This window comes from Colius striatus, chromosome Z, assembly GCF_028858725.1.
Source record: "Colius striatus isolate bColStr4 chromosome Z, bColStr4.1.hap1, whole genome shotgun sequence".
In the NCBI taxonomy this organism is placed as follows: Eukaryota; Metazoa; Chordata; class Aves; order Coliiformes; family Coliidae; genus Colius; species Colius striatus.
The window spans coordinates 48216300-48238427 of NC_084790.1; the positions used below are offsets into that span (position 1 = coordinate 48216300).

Genomic DNA, 22128 nt, shown 5'->3' on the forward strand with positions numbered 1-22128 from the left:
GCATCCAGCCAGGCTCAAACTACCACAGCATAATAAAGAAGTGCCTGTTTATCTGCATTCCTGTGTAGATAAGTGGATTGTGGATCCATCGACAATGGAACCTAGCAACCTTTGTTGAAGAAGTCTTTAACTTCCACGTGAAGTCAAGCAGAGTGTTTGGACTATGTTTTACTCTCTCTGTCTTGTTTTTATGTGTTGTTCCTTAATAAAAGCACTTTCAAGATTTACTTGTGTCTTGTGAGGTAACAGAAATGCTTCTTCTAACGCCTAGGCATTAGAGAGGGTGCCTCTCCCGTTACAGTGCGACTCGAGGTCGGTGGGGGGCGCTGTCCCTGCCGGCCGCAGGGGCGGGGAGGGGGGGGCTGGCCGCGCCCCTGCCGAGCGCCGAAATTGCGATAGAGGGGCCGGCGGCGCGCGGGCAGCTGGGGAGCCCCACCCCCCGCCCCCCCCACCCCCCCCGCCCCACTAGGCAGAAGCAGTCGACGGCCACGGGGCCGAGGCGCGCGCGCGGGAGGTTTGAAGGCGCCGCCATGGAGTTGCCCCAGCGGAAGGCGGGCGCGGAGCTGGCCGCTGGCTGGACAGAGTCCGGGACGGAGGTGAAGGTGGACACCCTTACGCTGCTCCGGTCAGTACCGAGGCGAGGATGGGGATGGGGATGGGGACCCGGGGGGGGGGTCGGCGGTCTCAGGCCACACCGCTGGGCCTCCCTCGTCGGCGCCGCGACCTAACCGGGGCCGCTTTGCTGCTGTTGCAGACTGAGGGACCAGATGAAGCAGCAGCTTATGGAGTACCGGACTGCGATTCAGAGCGGTAAGCTTATTCTAACTCTAACTCCTTTCAACAATCTCCTGTGCTTCTTCGTATTGTGATAGTACGGGGATAAAGAGTGTGCTGTTACTAGGATATATCTATATGGCAGTTTTCAGAAATCTGGTCACTGGGTCACGAAAAGCCTGCCAAAACGTTAGGCAGCAATACTGATACTGACTTAAGGCACTTAATATTTTTCTCACTGTGTTTCAATTACCTATGTCCTGTTCCACTGAACCAGCCAGGTGCGTATCTAGGGGACGATGCTGTGAGCCAGCCCTGGCATGTCTGAAAAGTGCTAAAAGGAAATATTCTTAAGCCTACGTATTTCTCTTATGCAACTGATTGATAGCATGTCTCACTAACGTTGGAAAAGATAATAAGGTATGGAGATAGGAATAAGAAATACCTTTTCAGTATTGCCATAAAACTGCTTAGCTTTATGCTTTGTAAATGGTATTTCAAAGTCACTGTTGTGCCCTTTTTAGTGGTGTTTTTTCTTTGCAGATCAAGAAAATGACCTTGATGAATTAATTGAACAAAACTTTATCGTGAGGTATGTCCCTGGCTAACTTCAAACTTTAGATGTATTTTAAAACAAAGAGGGCAAGTGTTAAGAACAGAGCTTGGAGATTCACTTTTACTTACTCCATCTTAATAAATATCTGGATTGATGATCAGTACTTTGCAGGAGTCTGGTGAAAATCAAGGAAATGGAGAGAAAATATGGAGTAGTATTTCACTTAGTCTCCTAGTGTAGTTCTGTATCTGATGTAGCTTCTAAATTTGCAGTCCTTCAGTCCTAGCAGATGGCTAGAATTCACTAATGTAGTTCTATATGCTAAAACACTCTGGGCCTTAATAAGTTGTGGTTTACAGGAAAATATTTTAGTCAAATGGGGAGAAAATTTAAAATGTGACATTGCCACACCATCCTTGCAGCAAAGCTGAGACACTGTGGGCTGGATGATCAAGTAGTGAGGTGAATTGTTAACTGGTTGAAGGGAAGAAGACAGAGAGTTGAGATCAATGGGGCAGGGTCTAGTTGCAGGCCTGTATCTAATGGAGTGCCTCAGGGGTCAGTGCTGGGACCATTACTGTTCAGTCTATTCATTAATGACCTTGATGAGGGAACAGAGGGCACTGTCAGCACGTGTGCTGAGGATACTAAACTGTGGGGAGTGGCTGACACAGCAGAAGGCTGTGCTGCCATTCAACCAGACCTGGACAGGCTGGAGGGTTGGGTGGGGAGAAATCTAATGAAATTCAACAAGGGCAAGTGTAGAGTCTTGCATCTGGGAAAGAATAACCCCATGTACCTGTACAGGCTGGGGAATGAACTGTTAAGAGAGTGATGTAGGGGAAAGGGACCTGGGGGTACTGCAGGATAGCAGCATGAGCCAGCAATATGCCCTCATGGCAAAGAAGGCCAATGGCATCCTGGGGTGTATTAGAAGGGCTGTGGGCAGTAGGTCGAGAGGGATTCTCCTCCTTTACTCTGCCCTCGTGAGACCACATCTGGAATATTGTGTCCAGTCTGGGCCCCTCAGTTCAAGAAGGACAGGGAGCTGCTGGAGACAGTTCAGTGCAGGGCCATAAAGATGGTGAAGGGAGTGGAGCATCTGCCTTCTGATGAAAGGCTGAGGGAGCTGGTGCTCTTTAGCTTGGAGAAGAGGAGATTGAGGGGTGATTTCATTAATGATTACAAGTACATAAAGGGCTGGTGTCAGGAGGATGGAGCCAGGCTGTTCTCAGTGATGTCCAATGATAGGACAAGGGGCAATGGGTATAAGCTAGAACATAAGAGGTTCCAAAGAAACACAAAGAAAAATTTCTTCACTGTGAGGGTGATGGAGCACTGGAACAGGCTGCCCAGATGGGTTGTGGAGTCTCTGGAGACATTAAAAACCCACCTGGAGGAGTTCCTGGGTGACCTACTGTAGGTGGTCCTTCTCTGGCAGGGGGGTTGGACTAGATGATCTTTAGAAGTCTCTTCCAACCCTTAAGACTGTGTGATTTTGTGTGACTCTGTGACATTGCTTTTATTTTTTTGTTGTTGTTATCGACACTGTTTTGGTTTGGTTATTTGTTTTTGCTTCAGTGCCATACGAGTTTTGTGGAAAGATGCGGAGAAAGTAAAAGTCGCTTTCAAGAACAAGACGTTAGCCTTGCAAAGGTAGAGTCCTCTTCCTGTTTATTTGGAGGTTTGTTTATGTGTGTGTATGCATACACAGATGCACATAACTCTGATTAAAACAAGATTTCAAAGTAATATCATGTGTGCTAGATACATAGAGAGATTTTCATACCATAGAACCAGTACAAATGCAAATGGAGATACCGTAGAGAACAAAAAGAAAAAAAAAATACAGGTTGAAACATAGAAACCCAAAGATGCTTTCTGCAAAACTCTGAAAGTCTGACTGTATAAATCGCTGACCATATTTCTTGACAGTATTTTACAAATTGCTTTGAGGAGCTGGAAGTTGATAGGTGTTACACATCTGCTGTGTTACAAGGCTGTTCATTTGAATTCCTGCCTTTGCCCAGCTTCCCTTCTGCAGACTCTGGGATAAACAGTGTCCAAGTATGTCTATCAAGAAAGGTACTGCTCTCACAAATAATCATTGATACACTTTTCTTGTCCTGAGTGTTAAGCCCTATTGCCTAAGCAGCATGATACTTGAAAGATGGATATAGAGAGAACCTTGGAAATATCTCTTCTGATACTTATCTAAGTCTACTTCTCCGATTTTCTTACCGGTTCTTATCAGTTGTGTGTTTCTTTCCCACACTGTGCAGGATCCAGGTTGCACTTGCCCTGAGAAACAAAGTGAACGAAAATGATAATGAGTCCCGGTAAGGTGTTCTTGGGGAAAGGACATCTAGAAAGGAATAGGCTTTACACAGCTTAATGTGACATGTTTCTGTTACATTGGTGTACCTTTTTTAAAAGCAAGCTTCTCCAAGTTTTGACTGAGTGATATACTGTCCACCTTCTGTCTAGGATCAGCATGATTAGACCTCTTACACCCAGAGTGGATTCACATGTGGGCTTTGAACTAACCAGCCTTTGGTTACAGAGATCATAATTTGTGATTCACTAGTGAGAAGTATTTGTAGTTAGAGATTTATGTCTTTAACACAAGGGTTACTGGCATTTATAACAGCTGAGCACATATTGTAGGCTTGTAACAGAGCCTTGCCTCTGCTTTGCTGCCTTCATTCATTCATTGTGTAGGAGCTTAATGCCTTTGAATAGGAAGTGAAAGTTTAAAACATGTTTAAGATCAGGTTTTCATTTCCTGCACAATATTAATGGGTGCACTCATATGAATCGTAACATGACAAATTTAATTTCTGTCAGAAACACAGCTGAACACATTGCATCTCCACAATGTCCTCACCATAATCCAGGAGCTTTAATTCTTAGCCATTCTCAGGTGGCTAGACTTTCTTGAAGCCTTCCGAGCTCTGATTTGAAATGTTAGATAGACTTAGCTGAAATATGAGGGAAATAAGGAGACTTTTTGGTCCCTACAACAATACTTTGTATAATAACTGTAGAAAAGAAAGGGTGCCATTTATTAAAGTATTCTTTATTTTGTTATGTTAGGTGAAATGTGGATTTTCTGTTTAATCCAAATCTTGTTTAAAACATGTATATGCTGTTGACTCATGTTATTGATCTTAAGGTGTGCAATTGTGTTTCCTTCCTTAGACACATCATGGAAACTATGAAACACATCATAAACCTCAGCAAAGAAGTATCCGAATGTCAACAGGTATGTGGTAGTTGTAGCTTCTGATGCAGATGTGCAGGTCTACCAGCTTCAGCACAGGCAGGAGTAGAGTTTGCAAGTAACTGCATTGCTCAAGTGATTTGAAGGTAAATATATGGCCCAAATGGTATGATTTCTACTGATGTTAAAATTACTGAAATGATTACTTAAACTGACTATGTGAGAAAATCTGCTTCTAGACCTGTGCTTAACTGCTTTAGAGGATTGAATGAGCACCTCTCAATGTCTTGTTTCTTCTTTGGGGCCAAGAATCTAGGAAATACTCTTTTTTTTTCTTTTCAGGAAGCACGTGAGAAGGAAAGGAAATTGTCTGAATTTAAAAGGAAGAGATTATGTAAGTGTGTTAGCAATATTGACTTTGTTTTATATTTGAATGTATGGTTCATATTTTAAGGTTCTTCTTGTAGCAATATTATTTTACATCTGAAGTAACTGAAAAGCTCCTAACACAGTTATAAAACTTCTGAAAACAGGAGGAAATACTGTAAAAATGAGCTGGTGTGTTGTCTGCTTGAGCATGAGACTGACATAATAGAACAAGAGACACAAGATGATGCTCCAAAAAAAAAGTGGCAGGTTTTATTATTTAGTGTAAGCTCCCTGGAAAAACTGGCATCATGTAGTAATGTAAATCAGCTCTACAATACCAAAAGGATTCTTCTTTTGTCAGACTGTACCTCTATGAAATGTCTTCAGAACAGGGGAGGGAATTTACTTACAAAGAACTTTTGTGATAGTGTATATGTTGATATTCAGGAGGCTTGTAGGAGTGGGTCAAACTTAGAAGCAAAGACAATCTTTAGGAATGAGGTAACTGTATGTATTGAATGCTCCTACTGCTTTATGAACAGATTTTCCAGCATTTTTAACATCTATTGCTTGTTTCATGCATAGGAAGTGGTGTATATGTTGGCAGTAATGAGCAAACACAATAAACTGTCTGTCTTGTTAGGAAAAATTGAACATCCCTTATATATTTGGGAATATGGAAAGGAATGCTGTGTCTGCATTCTTTCAGTGTATGGACTGTCCCTAAATAGTTTTATTTTATCTAGTTTTTATTGTGGTTTCCTATAGAAAACAAGTACTACTCACAGATGTTGCCCATATATCCCTGGCAAAACTTTGGAATTTAGCTTCAATGAAATTTGAAAAAGAGGGATGGGTCATAAACACCACTGACCACGCAAGTAGTGACAACTGAAGATAGGATATAGGAGGATGATGATAGGAGAGATGATGGTTCATGCCTGATTGAAAAATGCAGACAGTGCAGAAAGTACTTTGCTGGCAGCTAGGGTGTTGTGATGATGTGAGTGATGTTCATGCAAGGATGTAAAGAAACAAGGAATGCATGTACAAAGACATACCTGGGCAACGTAGTACAACCAGCAAGGTTGACTCAAAGCCAACCTTTATTTGCTAACTACTTCCTTATATGCTGCTTCTGCCCATGTGATCTCACAGGGCTCAACTAATTAACACACATCACTTGTTCCTAGTAATTGGAAGCAGTTTGCCAGCTGCATCAACTTGTCCTTGCCATCTTTATTCAAACTAAGGAAGTATCTGGCTGGTCCAAATCATGTTCTTTCTCCACACTATGGAACCAAACAATGTACTTGGATACCAGGCAGCCATAACATGTGTTGCCTCTGGTGTGAAAAAAAATACCTTGAGGTATATCACAGGGAAGAGATGGAGTTTGAAGTTAGGATCATTGCAGTGAAAGTGCCTCAGATGTCTATGAGGGGAAAAAAAGCATATCTTTAGTTTTACTACTCAGCTAACTACTTGTTAACACTTTATTTTCCTAATAATGGAACAGCACTGAAAGAAGAGGAGGCACAGAAACTACAGCGTATTCATACCATGATGAAAAAACAAGAGAAAGAAGCAAATACAGAAATTGGCAAAAAGCTGGAGAAGATAAAAACAAACTTACAAAAAGAGAGAGAGATGACTACAATAATTCAAAATGTATTCCAGGTAATGTGTCATATCTTTTAGAAGCAAGTTTGCAGGTTTGCATCACAGTCAAGATACCATACTCCACAGTAAACATAGCTTCAAACAAAATTACATTTCCTAAAAACTTTTAGTAACAATGGTAATAGCAAAACCGCTGTGTGAAAGAAAAGCTTTGTTGCTTTAAAGGCTAAAAGCAGGAAATCATCACAAGCTTCTTTGGAATAATTACTTACAGAGTTTAGAGACAGTCTTATCAATTTGCCTTTATTCCTCTGTTCCCTTCAAGGTGCAAAAATAAGGCATTTTCTCAGAGCACATCTGTCACAGCAGTGACTATATTTCCATACACTGAGAGTCAGCAATCCACCTCGGCAAATCAGTTCTCCCATCTCACAATCAGTGAAAATACACAGGACTTAATCCCATGGTACCGGTGAGCTGGGCTGCTGCTCCTTAATCTGTCCCTCATGACCACATGCTGCTTCTGGCCCCGCAGCCTTGTGAAAGCCTTGGCCTGCATCCCCAGCCAGGCCCCTAGTGCTTTCAGTCATGTAGTCTTTGGCCTGTCAGACACACTGTGCACGTGCAGCTGGCTGGCAGGCTGTCTGGGGTATAGAAGGAGAACACCTCATCATTTAGGATAGGGTGGAAAGGCCTCCTGCAGTATCCTGTGCTCAGAGAAGCTCTATACTAAAGGTCACATCTGCTGTGCTGCAGTCCGCTACTCTGTAAGACTTGTCCTGGCATCCTTGTCCAGCTCCACAAATCAGTGACTTAAGTACAAAGATGGAAGGCACACCAAGTGCTAAATTGCAATTGCTGGGCTCTTGAGCTTATCTGCAAAGAGGCTGTGAAATCCCGGGTTAAGTGCACACAAGGTTTATTTTAAAATATTAGATTGGGGAAAAGAGAGAACCTGTTGCAGGGCTTCAGGTAGAAGACAGGATGTTACTGTGCAGTGAAGATGGATGATCAGAAGAATTTCAAGGACAGTGGGAAGCCACCTGTTTTTGTATTGCATGCTGTGTCTACTTGTTTATATTGATAACAATGCTACGTCTCAAATTGAGAATGCCAAATTAAATATCTCGGTGGGTTTTAGATTAGATTCCTAGAACTGTCTTCTGGTTTTGCATTCCTGAAATCCTCTGAAAGTACAGCAAATGTTTAATTTACTAACTCCCATTTTCAATCCAGAATGGCAGGGTGAGAATGTTAACTGTGTTATCTTGTGATTGAGGCAAGCTATTGTCCTCTAAATCCCTGTATTTAAAACAGGAACAGTGTGCAAGCACCTCTGGGAAATTCAAAGCTCTGGTTTTGGAGATTTTTTTGCTTATGTGTTGACAATGAGTTACAAACCAACACTTTCCTTTCTCTTTTGCCTCATCCTCCCTACTTCAAACACTCTGTGAATCTCAAGGGCTTCCAAATTAAAAAACAAACAAACAAAACAAAACATCAACAAAAAACAATACAGCTTTTGGGAGATTTTCCAAGGAATAATCATTTTTAAAGGCTTTTTTTAAAAAATAATCTTTTTGTCTTATAGAATATCATAATTGCAAGCAGAGTCAACTGGGCAGAAGATCCATCCTTAAAGGCAATTGTTCTACAGCTTGAAAAAAACGTCAATTTTCTCTGAGTCAGAAGAAATACATTTTAATTATATACATGTGTGAAACCAGTGTGCTAACTTGATGGATTAATAATGATCATGAAAGTACTCTTTATTGATTTGAAGTTTTAAGCTTTCCGGAAGTTGTTCAGTCTATCGACTCACAACACAGCTCTTTGAAGTAGAATTTAATTTCTGCTTCACAAGTGTTTGAACAAGTAATGCAGCTGATGAAAGTACCTGAAGAGCCTCTTCATAGCCGTCTTGTCCCTCGTGCTCATCGCTCTCTGACAGGCAGCAGTAACACAAGAAAGAATGATAATCTCTGTATTTCAGGCTTCTATGTAAAAAAGTGCTTGAAGGGCTTTGCCGTTTCTGTCCTCTTCCCCTGACCAGCAGCAGATTGCAGAGCTCAGGCCAGATGTATAACCCTCCTCTGCCTCTATGGAAAGCCCATACTTAGTTACGACAGTCTTTGGTTTCAGTTGGTTGTTTTCCTCCTTTTTATTTTTCTCATTAAAGCATTACATACAAATTTAAGCACAAAAAAGTTTATTCTCTTAATTGTAGCACATGCTTGTGACTATACTGTAGGCTGATCAGCTCAGCAGAGCACACAGCAGAAAATGCAACCTGTAGATGCCATCCCATGTAGCAAAATATGACAACTGTTGGAAATGAAAGTAACTAGATTGCGAAATATTAGAATTAATTGTGCAAGACTGGGATAAATTGAGACTTGCTAAAGCTGAACATCTGTATCCCTGGGGCCTGAGGCCCCAAATGTCAGCATGATGAGGCACAGGCAGTAGTCTTCAAGGAAATTCATATAATGGTAGGGTTGGAAGGGACCTTTAGAGAGACCTAGTCCAACCCCCAAATTCTTACAGCAAGAGGGAAGAAATGGTTGCCTCTAACGTTAACCAAAATCTGACACCTGCCGCTGAAAACAAATGACTGACAGCACCCACGTGCAAAGAAGATAATAGATCAGAAAATGGGTTTTGAAGTAAGCAAAGGAAACCAGTCAGGGACCAAAAATACCCCAGACTCAAATTTTACGACTAGCCCTAGTCATCTCAAGGGATTTCTTGGTTCAGAGCCGCTCTTGTGAGAAGAGGCGCACAGCTCGAGCCGTAGAGCCGTAATAAACCGGCGGCGCCGGACCACGGAGCGTAAGCTGTTGCTTCCGGGCCGGGACACCCGAGCTCCGCTCGGCCCGCGCTCGGAAGGCGCAGCGCCGCCGAGCGGGCAACGCACGTTAAGCGGGACGGGCCACGTCGCGCTCCCGCCGTCTTTCGCCGGCTGTGCGCAGCCGCGGCGTTGGGACGACATGGGCAGCAAGATGGCGGCCGCCGCCAGGGTCGTTCAGGTAGCGGCGCTCGGACCGCGGCCCGGGATGCAGTGGGGCGTGGGGCGGGCGGCCGCGGGTGGAGGCTCGGCTCGGCCCGCGGGCCTGGCTTGGCGGACGGCCGCCGGGGCCTGAGGCGTCACCGGTAAGGACCAGTGTCCTTGGCGCGGGGGGAGGAGGTGGGGCCCGTCGTTCGGTGCCGGTGCCCGATTGTCACGTACCGAAGGGGCAGGCCGCAGCCTTTGATGTGCAGCTGAAGAGGGGAGGGCGCTAGCCGGGGGCTCCGTTTTGAGCCGTCTTTCTTCAAGGTGAAGGTGGGACGTGGAGTCGTCTTCAAAAGACGTCTTTCAGAATAATATCGGTGTGGTGGAGCAGAAGGCGTCGATATAGAAGTAGTTATTTAATGTGCTGAATGTTCCAGTTTATTATTCTGAAGGTAACGTGTGTCTAGACATGTATCTTACACTACTTGTTTCTTCTGCTGCATTGCCGTCTTCTAGGTAGTCAAGCCACATACTCCGCTAATTAAGTTCCCAGACAGAAAAAGTAGCCCCAGACCTAAAAGTAAGTATTTCATATATACAGCTGTAGAAATACATATAATACATGTATGTCTTCTGGGTTTTTTTCCCTGGTTGGGGCAGATTCACAAAGATTTCTATTTATCTATATTTCTGTTTATTTCTATTTAAGAAAGACCCATTTTTCCAAATATCGATATCTGCCAGAATTGATTGTGCCCAAGTCGGATAAAAGCAGCTTTAGGTATGAGGTGATATTTGCAGATCAGATCTTCCTTCTGCATTTCTTAGTTGGAGGGTGTGATGTCTGCGGTATGTAAAACCATGATTACAGCTGGAGAGCGATCCCACCATACCTCGCCAGAAGTGTTTCCTTGTGCTACTAAATAATGCCAAGAAAAAAATTATTTCATTGCAATCTTTGACAATAATTTTTATACCTATAGCTATGTTGGTAGAAGTCTCAATATTGTTATGTTCAAATGTCAAAGTTACATGGGTAATAAGCTGGTTTAATTCTCCTTTTGAATCCACAAAGCACTTGAAGCTAAAGTGGGAGACATCTGAAGAAGCTCTGTTATTACTTCTTTAGAAATGATACTATACCTTGTTCCTTGCCAGAGCATTATTACTTTTGTTATTTTTCTTTAACATTACAGTTTTATTTATCTATTAACATCACAAAGTATCTACAGTGCACATCAGTGCCACTTCAGACTTACCCATCAACTGTTCCCCAACTATTTTCTGCAACAGCTTTCTGTCAGAATTTGGTGTGTTGTGCACAGTTCAGCCAAACGCACTGTCTCTCGTGCCCTCAAACTAGCTTCTCAAAGGTTTGAGAACATGTTACTTATCTCTTGTTTATCTCTGCGTCAGAAGATGTTTGTGACGCTTTTAAGTATGATAGGCTTTTCTACCTTCATCAGGTTCTGTCCTCTGATTTGTAAATTGCCAACTGCATCTTGCTTTTGAACACTGTAGTGATAACCACATGTCACTGTCATAGACTGTTGCTTCTATGTAGCCAAACAGAGCCCTGCATATCAAGACTAAACTTTTAGGGACGTGAATGCTTGAAAGGTCAGCCAAATTCTTTGAACATGTTACTAATCCAACGTGATGATCTTAAGGAAGGGAAAAATGTAGTAGAGACTGTGCCTGAGCTAAAGCAACAGCAGTATTAAGTGTTGACTTGTGATGTTTTTATTTGGCTATACATGTATGCCAACGACACTTCCAACTGAAACACAATAGGGGAAGATCTTTGGCAAATCTGTAGACATTTTTGTGGTATATGAAGCAAAATTGGAGGAACTGTTTCTTGGGGTTTTTTATCTATAAGGTGTGGTTTTTTTCTTGAAACAAGCATACTTTGCTCCTTGTTCAGAGTGCTCTCCTTCTGATGGGCTGTCTTCCTCCTTGCTCTTTTGGGGACCCTCCTTGTTGCTGAACTACCTCATCAGCTTGGGACTTTCAGATACAGTCTTTGACAGAGGACTTTTGAATATGCCTTTCAGTCGTTTATTTTCTTTCTTTTTTTCCTTTTTTTTGTGTTTTTTTTTAAGCAATGGTGATTTGATCACATTGCTGCAGGTTTTTGATGTTCCAGTGATGCCATTGACTCAAACTCACTGTGGGTAAAACTGACTTTTCTTCTTTGTCCTCACTGGTGGTGTTGGGGGCAGGAGAGGGGCGGGCAATGCTGTGGTATTTGAACTGCTCACATTCTTTGCCTCATCCAATCTTGATGGTGCCTATTCTTATTATTATACTGTCCCAGCTGTTTGAAGTATTGTATTTGCCTTTTTTTCAGGGACACTGAGAGCAACTTCCTGTGGAAACGTTCTGCTTTATGAGGTGTTTTAACGTCATATAGACCTCATGTAGAGATCTGAGTGCTTATGAGTTAAAGGTGTTGCTGTGAGACTCTGTCCTGCCTGGTGGAGTAGTTGCAAACTCTAATTGTAAAATCAACCATGGTGGGACAGACCTAAGGTTCAGAACACTGACCTTGGCAATACTGCCCTTTTGTTGTCTCCTCTCCTACCCTCAAACTCAAGGCAACTCCTCTAATGTGACATTCCTTAAGCCTAGCTCCCGGCCCTCACCTGTAAAGTATTTCAGGTGCTACTTGGTCTCTGCGTTTCATTAATGTTGATTGCTGATGCCCAATATTTGGTGATCATTCTGCACATCATTAACAAAATGTCATATGATGTGGTAGTTTGAGCCTGGCTGGATGCCAGGTGCCCACCACACCGCTTTACCCCCCACCTCCTCAGCAAGCCAGGGAAGGGGAGAAAATAAGATGGGAATCTCGTGGGTTGAGATAAAAGCAGTTTAATAAATAAGCAGCAAAGCCGCGCGCGCGGGAAGCAAAGCAGAAGCAGATAAGCTGTTACTCTCTACTTCCCATCAGCAGCGATGTCCGGCCACCTCCCGAGAAGCAGGGCTTCAGTACGCGTAGCGGTTGCTTTGGGAAGCCAGAAATGAATCTCGCCTCCTCTTCCTGCTCCTTTCCCCCAGTTTATATTCCTGAGCTGACGTCATATGGTATGGAATATCTCCTTGGTCAGCCTGGGTCAGCTGTCCTGGCCATAGTCCCTCCCAAGATCATGCCCACTCACAGCTATTGGTGAAGGTGGGGGAAGGAATGCTGGAGGGACAGCCCTGATGCTGTGCAAGCGGTAGTCATAATATTGATATCAACAGTAAGCACAGCACTGCAGGAGCTGCTGTGGAAAATCACTACCGTCCCAGACCCACTACAGTCTCCACCCCTTATTCCATACCATTTATGTCATGCTCAGACAAACCATCTTAACAATCCATATACATTCTTATATACTCTCATTAACCAGTACCCCCACTCTTCAACAGACAAACATCATTCTTGTATTCCCTCTTGCATCTTGCATCAAACAAACAAACAACATTCTTATATCTTTCATTCTCTGTAGATGTTCACTGGAGCAGGTCATAACTTCTGTCTCATCCATCAAGATGAATATCCAGGCCAGGGGAAACAGTATGTTCAGTGTTGGGCACCAGCACCGGCTTGGTTTGTCCACTTGTTCGGTTTTTCTTGCAAAGTTCATCTACAACAGATAACTCACATAACAGGTTATTTTTCCCCCAAGGTTAAGTCTCCTTGAGGTACACATCGAGTTTCCCCATCCTTTCTCATCACCCACCAAGTACAGCCAGGCCCTTGAGCAAAGACAATCCCACGAATGGGTTTGCCTTTTCCCATGGGAGGTGCAACCCATACTGCCTTCCCCAGCCATTTCCCTGGGTGCACTACGGGGACCTTATCTCCTCCCACAGTATGTAGTGGTTTTGTTTGGGCAGGACCAGGACGGTTAGTTGAACCTCTGCTATTGACCAGCCAAGTGGCTTCTGCTAAATTTTTATCCCACTGCTTCCATGCCCCATTGCCCAGTGCTCTCAACATGGTCTTTAGTAATCCGTTATATCTCTCAATCTTTCCAGAGGCTTGTGGGTGATAGGGGATGTGGTATATCCACTCAATGCCATGTTTCTTTGCCCAGGAGTTTATGAGATTATTTCGAAAATGAGTTCCATTATCTGATTCAATTCTTTCTGGAGTGCCGTGTCGCCACAAAACTTGCCTTTCAAGACCCAAGACAGTATTTCGGGCAGTGGCGTGGTTGACAGAGTATGTTTCCAACCAACCAGTAGTTGCTTCCACCATGGTGAGTATATACCGCTTGCCTTGATGTGTTCGTGGTAGTGGTCCAACATAGTCAATTTGCCAGGCCTCACCATACTGAAAACCCAGCCATCGGCCTCTGTTCCAGGGAGACTTGATTCGTGTGGCTCGCTTGATTGCGGCACATGTTTCACATTCATGGGTGACCTGTGTGATGGCTTCCATGGTCAAGTCCACCCCTCGATCACGAGCCCATCTATATGTTGCATCTCTTCCCAGATGTCCTGATGTTTCATGGGCCCATCGAGCTATAAATAGCTCACCTTTACGCTCCCAGTCTAGATCTACCTGAGCTAGTTCAATTTTAGCAGCTTTATCTACCTGTTGGTTATTCCATTGTTCTTCATTGGCACGGCTTTTTGGCACATGAGCATCTACATGACGTACTTTCAGAGTCATATTTTCCACCCGAGCAGCAATGTCTTGCCATAATGCAGCAGCCCAGATGGGTTTACCCTTGCGCTGCCAGTTGGTCTTCTTCCATTGCTGTAGCCATCCCCATAGAGCATTAGCCACCATCCGGGAGTCAGTATAAAGATAGAGTACTGGCCACTTCTCTCGTTCTGCAATCTTTAGAGCTAGTTGGATAGCCTTCACTTCAGCAAACTGACTTGACTCACCTTCTCCTTCAGTGGCCTCAACAACTCGTCGTGTGGGACTCCACACAGCAGCTTTCCACTTACGATGATTTCCTACCACACGGCAGGATCCATCAGTAAACAAAGCATAATGCCTCTCATCTTCTGATAGTTCATTATATGGTGGTGCCTCTTGGGCGCGAGCTACTTCCTCAGGCAATGCTCCAAAATCTCTGCCTTCTGGCCAGTCCATGATCTCTTCCAGGATTCCTGGGCGATTAGATTTCCCCAGCCGAGATCGTTGTGTAATCAACGCCATCCACTTACTCCATGTAGCGCTGGTTGCATGATGTATAGAAGGGGTTTTCCCTTTGAACATCCAGTGTAACACAGGCAGACGTGGTGCCAAGAGGAGATGAGCTTCTGTGCCAATGACTTCTGAAGCAGCTCGAAGTCCCTCATATGCTGCTAGTATTTCTTTTTCAGTTGGGGTGTAGTGGGCTTCCGATCCTCGATATCCTCGGCTCCAAAACCCTAATGGTCGACCTCGGGTTTCTCCAGATGTTTTCTGCCAGAGGCTCCAGGTGAGACCATGCTCTCCAGCGGCAGTGTAGAGGATATTCTGCACATCTGATCCTGTATGGATGGGCCCAAGGGCGACTGCACGAGCTATTTCCTGTTTAATTTGTTGAAAAGCTTGTTGTTGCTCAAGGCCCCACTCAAAACAGTTCTTCTTTCTGGTGACTCTAAAGAGAGGGCTCACAAGCTGACTATAACCTGGGATATGCATCCTCCAGAATCCCACAAGGCCCAGGAAAGCTTGTGTTTCTTTCTTTTTAGTCGGTTGAGACATAGTAGCTATTTTATTCACAATATCCATAGGCACATGCCGACGCCCATCTTGCCATTTTATGCCCAAAAACTGTATCTCTTGTGCAGGTCCCTTTACTTTGTTTCTTTTTATAGCAAAACCAGCTTTCAGGAGAATCTGTATTATTCTTTTCCCTTTCTCAAACACTTCTTCTGCCTTGTTGCCCCATACAATTATGTCACCAATGTACTGTAAATGTTCAGGGGCATCACCCGTTTCCAGCACAGTTTGGATTAGACCATGACAAATAGTAGGACTATGTTTCCACCCCTGGGGCAATCGATTCCAGGTATATTGGACACCTCTCCATGTGAAGGCAAATTGTGGCCTGCACTCTGCTGCCAATGGAATTGAGAAGAATGCATTAGCGATGTCAATCGTAGCATACCACTTGGCTGCTTTTGACTCCAGTTCATACTGGAGCTCTAACATGTCTGGTACAGCAGCACTCAGTGGTGGTGTCACTTCGTTCAGGCCACGATAGTCTACTGTTAGCCTCCACCCTCCATCAGATTTTTTCACAGGCCATATGGGACTATTAAATGGAGAATGAGTTTTGCTAATTACTCCTTGAGCCTCCAGTTGATGAATCAACTCACGGATGGGAGCCAGGGAATCTCGGTTCGTGCGATATTGCCTCCGGTGCACTGTCCTGGTAGCAATTGGTACCTGTTGCTCTTGAACTTGCAGCAATCCCACAACAAAAGGGTCTTCTGAGAGGCCAGGTAAATTAGAGAGTTGTTTGATTTTCTCTGTATCTACAGTGGCTATACCAAAAGCCCATCGATACCCCTTGGGGTCTTTGAAGTACCCTCTCCTGAGGTAATCTATGCCAAGAATACAAGGGGCCTCTGGACCAGTCACAATGGGGTGTTTTTTCCATTTGTCCCCTGTTAAGCTCACTTCAGCCTCTAATACAGATAATTCTTCACATCCCCCTGTCACTCCAGAGATCCAGACAGAATCTGTGCCTCTATACCTTGATGGCATCAATGTACACTGTGCCCCTGTGTCTACTAAGGCTTTATACCTTTGTGGGTTTGATGTGCCAGGCCATCGAACCCACACAGTCCAGTAGATTCGGTCATCCCTTTCCTCCTCCTGGCTGGAGGCAGGGACCCTCTATTTCTGTTCTTCATCAGAGTATTCGCTATCTGATCCTTGCAATTGCAGACCTGAAGTCTCCTCATTGGCTTCGAAGGAAGTAGTTGCAGTTCTTCTATGTCTTGGAGATTGTTGATTGTCCTCTTTTGTTTTGGCAGCCACTCTGCTGACAGCCCTCTTGGGTGGTCCTTTTCTAACAGCTGCCTTCCCCCTTAGTTCACGTACACGCGCTTCTAGCTTAAAAGTGGGTTCACCATCCCACTTCCTCATATCCTCTCCTTGGCCACGCAAAAAGAGCCAGAGTTCATTTCGCGGTGTACTCCTGCGTCTGGGACTTCCCTTTCCCCTGGTCGGGACAGTGGATGACTGAATTCTTGAGGCAGATCTAACAATCAGGCCATCATCCCACACTGATGAGGAGGTGCAGAGGCTCTCTTCATAGTTCTGTAACCAAGAAGATACCCTCTCCACTGTTGGTATGTCCATGTCTGGATGATACACCATTGCCAGGATATTAGAATATGTAGCTGGGGCACTCTGGATCACTTTTCTCAACATGGCCCGTGTACACTGGACATCGTCTGGATCTGTGGAGGCCTCGACATTATCCAGATCACCATAGATGACTTCCAACACAGCTAATTCCCTTAGATATTGGATCCCTTCATCAGCTCTAGTCCACTTTCCTCGGGCATTTACAAGGTCTTCCTTGAATGGGTATCTTGCCCGTACACTTGAGAGGAGCCGTTTCCAGAGACTACAAACTGAGGTTTTCTTTCCAATGCCTTTATCAATTCCCCGGTCCCTAGCAAGAGATCCTAGCTGTTGGGCTTCTCTGCCTTCCAATTGTTGACTGTCAGCCCCGTTATCCCAGCATCGGAGCAGCCAGGCACCAATCCGCTCACCTGGCTGGCGACTGTAATCTTTTCGCATATCTCTAAGTTCTGTTGAGGTGAGGGACCGAGTAGTTTCCATTTCCTTTTCGATTTCTCTCACTTCTCCTGATCTCCTTACCGAAGGACCAGTTTCTTCTTCTAGCCTTTCCTCTTCCTCCTCGTCTGCCCTTACTAATCGATGATATGGACTTGACCTCCTTATCCACTGCTTCTTTTTCACTACTGGGGCAACCACTGTGGTTGTTGTTTGGTTCCCTGACTCAACCATGGTAGTCTCAGGTATAGTTTGAATTTCCACCTCGGCCATAGTTCTCTGAGAGGGCTGGACTGCGACTGACTCAACTATGTTGGTCTCAGGTATAGTTTGAATTTCCACCTCGGCCATAGTTCTCTGAGAGGGCTGGACTGCGACTGACTCAACTATGTTGGTCTCAGGTACCGTTTGAGTTTCCATTTCAATTACAGTTCTCTGAGAGGACTGGAATGCAGCTCGGTAGGCAGAGGCTAGGCCCCAGTATAATGCCTGAACCTGATGGGCCTCATTAGGGTAGGTAAGACACCCTTCTATCAGGTAGCGTGTCAGTAAAGCAGGGTTTTTTATCTGTTCAGATGTAAAATCCCAGATTACAGGAGGTGATAACCGTCCTAGGAATTTGCCTAAATTCATCCACATACCCTGCCACCCAGGGACTGGCCGCTTCAGGGGGCATTTTAACATGTTTCCATCGCAAATTTGTACTCTCTGATACCCAGATGACTCCAGATTCCACAAGATATATAATATACCAACCATGTTAATTAGTAATATTAAAACTCTCGTATAAGGGTGACTAAGGACCTGGGAAGTCTGTGTAACAGAATTGTCTAGATCAGTCCGAGCTGAGGAGAAAGAGGTGCTTTGCCCCATGGCCTCCACAAGATAGCTCCCACAGCACACTAAATTCATCAGTAACAGAATGAGACTTGTTATTATTATTTGGGCCATCATGTTCCCAGGCCCTTTCATCCTCTTCACAAAATTATATAGCCAGCTTAGCAAAGCTATTAAGGTTAAAGCACAGCCGAGAGTCAATGTTAGGAGCATCATGTTCCCAAACATTAGAAAGTGTAAGATAAGCTGCATAACAGCAAGGCTCCGTGACCAGCACAGGAACTTTGCTCTCATTGGTTTACTGTAATTGCAATGCAGTTAATGTAAATCTGCTATTATCTCGCCCCACGTTGGGCGCCAAAAGGGCTGTGGTAGTTTGAGCCTGGCTGGATGCCAGGTGCCCACCACACCGCTTTACCCCCCACCTCCTCAGCAAGCCAGGGAAGGGGAGAAAATAAGATGGGAATCTCGTGGGTTGAGATAAAAGCAGTTTAATAAATAAGCAGCAAAGCCGCGCGCGCGGGAAGCAAAGCAGAAGCAGATAAGCTGTTACTCTCTACTTCCCATCAGCAGCGATGTCCGGCCACCTCCCGAGAAGCAGGGCTTCAGTACGCGTAGCGGTTGCTTTGGGAAGCCAGAAATGAATCTCGCCTCCTCTTCCTGCTCCTTTCCCCCAGTTTATATTCCTGAGCTGACGTCATATGGTATGGAATATCTCCTTGGTCAGCCTGGGTCAGCTGTCCTGGCCATGGTCCCTCCCAAGATCATGCCCACTCACAGCTATTGGTGAAGGTGGGGGAAGGAATGCTGGAGGGACAGCCCTGATGCTGTGCAAGCGGTAGTCATAATATTGATATCAACAGTAAGCACAGCACTGCAGGAGCTGCTGTGGAAAATCACTACCGTCCCAGACCCACTACAGTAATATAAAAAACAAGCACAATGCTGCATTTCATGCTGTGGTACGTCATAGCTGCAAGCTCTGTCTTTTTGCAGACCTCCACCTCTCTTTTCCTGGTTGCAGTAAACAAGAAGCATCTCAGTAGATCTTTGTTATTTATCTTAGTTCTCTCTTTCCACAGAATTGCCTCCTCACACGCATTTAAGATACTTCATGCTTTGTGTGGAAGTACAGCTTCCTAGTGAAAAAGCATTTGTTAGGATGTATGCTGATTTATCTTCTGTTTCTAAATCAGTATTTCAGCCACTCAAACGTGCTTGCTTCTACTGTCAGAAATTTTTCACTATGTGCTTCATAAATTTTAACAACAGTAAAATTAGGTTGTGAGAAGTAGAGTGTCTTAATTTTTTATAGTATTTGTTAGAAAATTGTTGATAACTGGTAACTTTTATTGGCTGCTCATCAGTTAATTTTACCGTCCTATTATATTTCTGTAAATGGTTTTGCAATCTGGGTTTCAGTACTGGAATCTCTACAAGCAAGTGTGCCGTCTCTCCATGCTGCAAACGCACAGGAATCTGTAAGAGGCAGATCACCAGCCTTTCAAAATATTTCACCTGTTAGTAGAGTACAGGGTACACCTGACACTTCTGAATTAGCAAGAACTTTACCGCAGAAATACAGAAGGAAGCTTATGTCAGCTGAAGAGATTGAATACATTCAAGTAAGTTTCACCTGGTGATGTATATTGTCTGTAACATTTCCCTAGCCTTTAGCTTATTTCTGCACCATCTTTGATGTTTCCCATGTGGTATTATATTGTAATACTTAGTGTGTGCGCTGTGAACTTTCATGGCCTTGTTGCACCATACCCAAGCTACAAATGTTAGCATGGCAGGTACCCAGCTGTCACTAATAAGTCCCTTGTGGCATTGGCAAGTAGAGAACTGTAGACATAAAAGAGGCAGGCAATGATAGTCACCACCCTTTTCATAACAGCTGTTCAGTGTGTTATTTGAGTGCACTGGACAGAAGCATGGCAGTCCATCACCAAGTGACTGAAACCCAAATTACTCTCAAGGTAGTTATTAATTAGTAAGTGAACTCTCTGTTTCTAGTGGTGGGAACATTTTCTTGAACTCGATGTTAATATTTTCTGCTACACTTGCAAATATGGTGTTGTCCATGAAAGGCAGGAAGAACCTGGTCTGTTCTGTTACAGTTCTCAGCTGTAAACACTGGTGCTTTGAAAAAGTGCAACACACAAAATATGGGGAACTTGTGAGCTGGAAATGCAGAGACGCTTGTGTAGCTTGGTTAAATAAGGACACTTGTGCTAGTAGTGGAACTCAGTTTCCCTTCATTGTATGTGGGCAGGGTATTACCATCAGAAAATGAGCTATTTGCCATAGTAGTACACTTCTTGACCTCTAGCATGAATGTTCTAACAGTGAGGAAAGTTGTAAAATTATTTTGTTGGCAAACTAATGAATTTGAGTACCATTCTGATTTCTCATAAAGGTAGCAGTGGCCTGTGTTGGCTTTGGTTTTGCTTCGTACTTTTGGAGTTGGGCCATAAAAATACTTGAACTTTTGTTCACTACTGTTGTGCTTATCAGACCGTTCTGCAGCGGGTTAAGAGTCAGGCTAGACTTGTGTTTCTTCAGAGTGGGAGAAGCAGAAGTGTCTGTGATTGTGGATTACAGGTGTGGTTCTTTCTGTATTCTCCCTGAAAAGAACTGAGCTGTCACTGGTAGATTTGACACTCTGCATGCTCTTTATATAGATAAAACTCCATTCACACATCAGAAATTAAGATCAGAACTCTGTTAGTCTAGAACAGCTGCAGAAGACGATTTGTTCTCTGTTTCCTGCTCTTTAGAGGAATTAATTGTCTGCTCTTCTTTTGCAGCGTGGAGGTCCAGAATGAGTACGGAAGATAAGTCATTGGCCACTGCTGGAGAGTGAAATAATCTATTCACAATAGAAGCACTTTGTTAATATTAAAAATGGTTGTACACCAATAGCTTTAATAAAAACCCATATGAAGAATGAGAAGGTTGACACCACATGCTGTGTATGAATTTGATTGAGAAGGATTTTCTGTTGATGTCAAATAGCAATTAAATTTATTTGATGTACACCTTATTGAATTATTTTTCTAATTAGCTGTTTACAAACTTGGCGATATAACAGGGTCATTTTGGTGTTTTCCTGTTTAAGAACGTTTGGGTGTCTCATCTAGAATGATTTTGCAGGCACGGCAGGGCCCCTAAAGTACTCTCAGAGGATACCGGGGCTTTATGGTTGTAAGGGTTACCGGGTGGTGGTGGTGAGCAGCTACATGGCAGCTGCAGCCTTCAAGTACTGGATGAGAGGGTGGGTGCAAAACAAAAGCAGGTTCCTCGGGGGCTAGCTTGGAGAAGACAGTCCTGCGAGTCCAGTTGCAGTTAGAACTCCGCAATGCGGCAAAGAAGGCCCAATTTTTAATGCAATGCTAGCGCGGTGGGCCTCGAGTACGGCCGGCGAGAGATCGGGAGAGAGCCGGCGGTGCGCCGCTGACGGGCCTCCGAGGCTGGGCGGGGCCAGGCTGCGCTGGGCGGGGCCAGGCTGCGCTGGGCGGGGGTGTCATGGTTTGACATGACAGCCTTTTCTGGTATGGGGGAAGGGGCTGCAAAGATGGCTCCTGCAAGAAGTTGCTCACAACTCTCCCCAGCTCAGAAAAGGCTCACTTCTGGGGCTGAGCCAATTAGACGCCTCCACGATCACTTTTTAAGAAGAAGCCGGAAGGGGAGGTGTCTTCCTCCATCTTCTTCTCCTTCTTCTGGCCCTTCTTCTCTTCTTCTGGCTGGTGGTGGTGCAAGGAGTAGGAACGGTGAGAGAAACAACCATGCAGACTCCAAGGTCAGTGATGAAAGGGAGGAGGTGTACTGTAGCAGAGACTCCCCTGCATTCTATGGAGAGAACTGGTGAAGCTGAGATTTATTTTCATTTCTTTAAAGACCCTGCATCAGCGGTAGAGACTCATTTTGATAATGAGCCCGCATCAGGGGCAGAGACTCATTTTGCTAAAGCTGACCCCAGACCAGGGGCAGCG

The 22128-nt window shown here is 44.4% G+C and overlaps 2 protein-coding genes across 3 annotated transcripts; both read left to right on the forward strand.

Annotated features, from left to right (window-relative positions):
- The first annotated feature begins 491 nt into the window (after positions 1–491).
- CENPH (centromere protein H) lies at positions 492–8724 on the forward strand. Its single transcript, XM_062018933.1, has 9 exons — positions 492–625; positions 755–810; positions 1318–1366; positions 2912–2986; positions 3613–3669; positions 4532–4595; positions 4896–4947; positions 6442–6602; positions 8137–8724. The coding sequence occupies exons 1-9, from the start codon at positions 531–533 to the stop codon at positions 8227–8229; spliced, it is 702 nt and encodes a 233-aa protein (XP_061874917.1). The 5' UTR covers positions 492–530; the 3' UTR covers positions 8230–8724.
- A 759-nt stretch (positions 8725–9483) lies between these two features.
- KGD4 (alpha-ketoglutarate dehydrogenase subunit 4) lies at positions 9484–21179 on the forward strand. Of its 2 annotated transcripts, XM_062018597.1 has the most exons (4): positions 9484–9574; positions 10054–10117; positions 19553–19755; positions 20944–21179. In XM_062018597.1, the coding sequence occupies exons 1-4, from the start codon at positions 9536–9538 to the stop codon at positions 20959–20961; spliced, it is 324 nt and encodes a 107-aa protein (XP_061874581.1). In that variant the 5' UTR covers positions 9484–9535; the 3' UTR covers positions 20962–21179. The 2 variants fall into 2 exon arrangements, with proteins under 2 accessions (XP_061874581.1, XP_061874582.1); XM_062018598.1 differs by lacking the exons at positions 9484–9574; positions 10054–10117 and adding an exon at positions 18606–18834.
- The last annotated feature ends 949 nt before the right edge of the window (positions 21180–22128 follow it).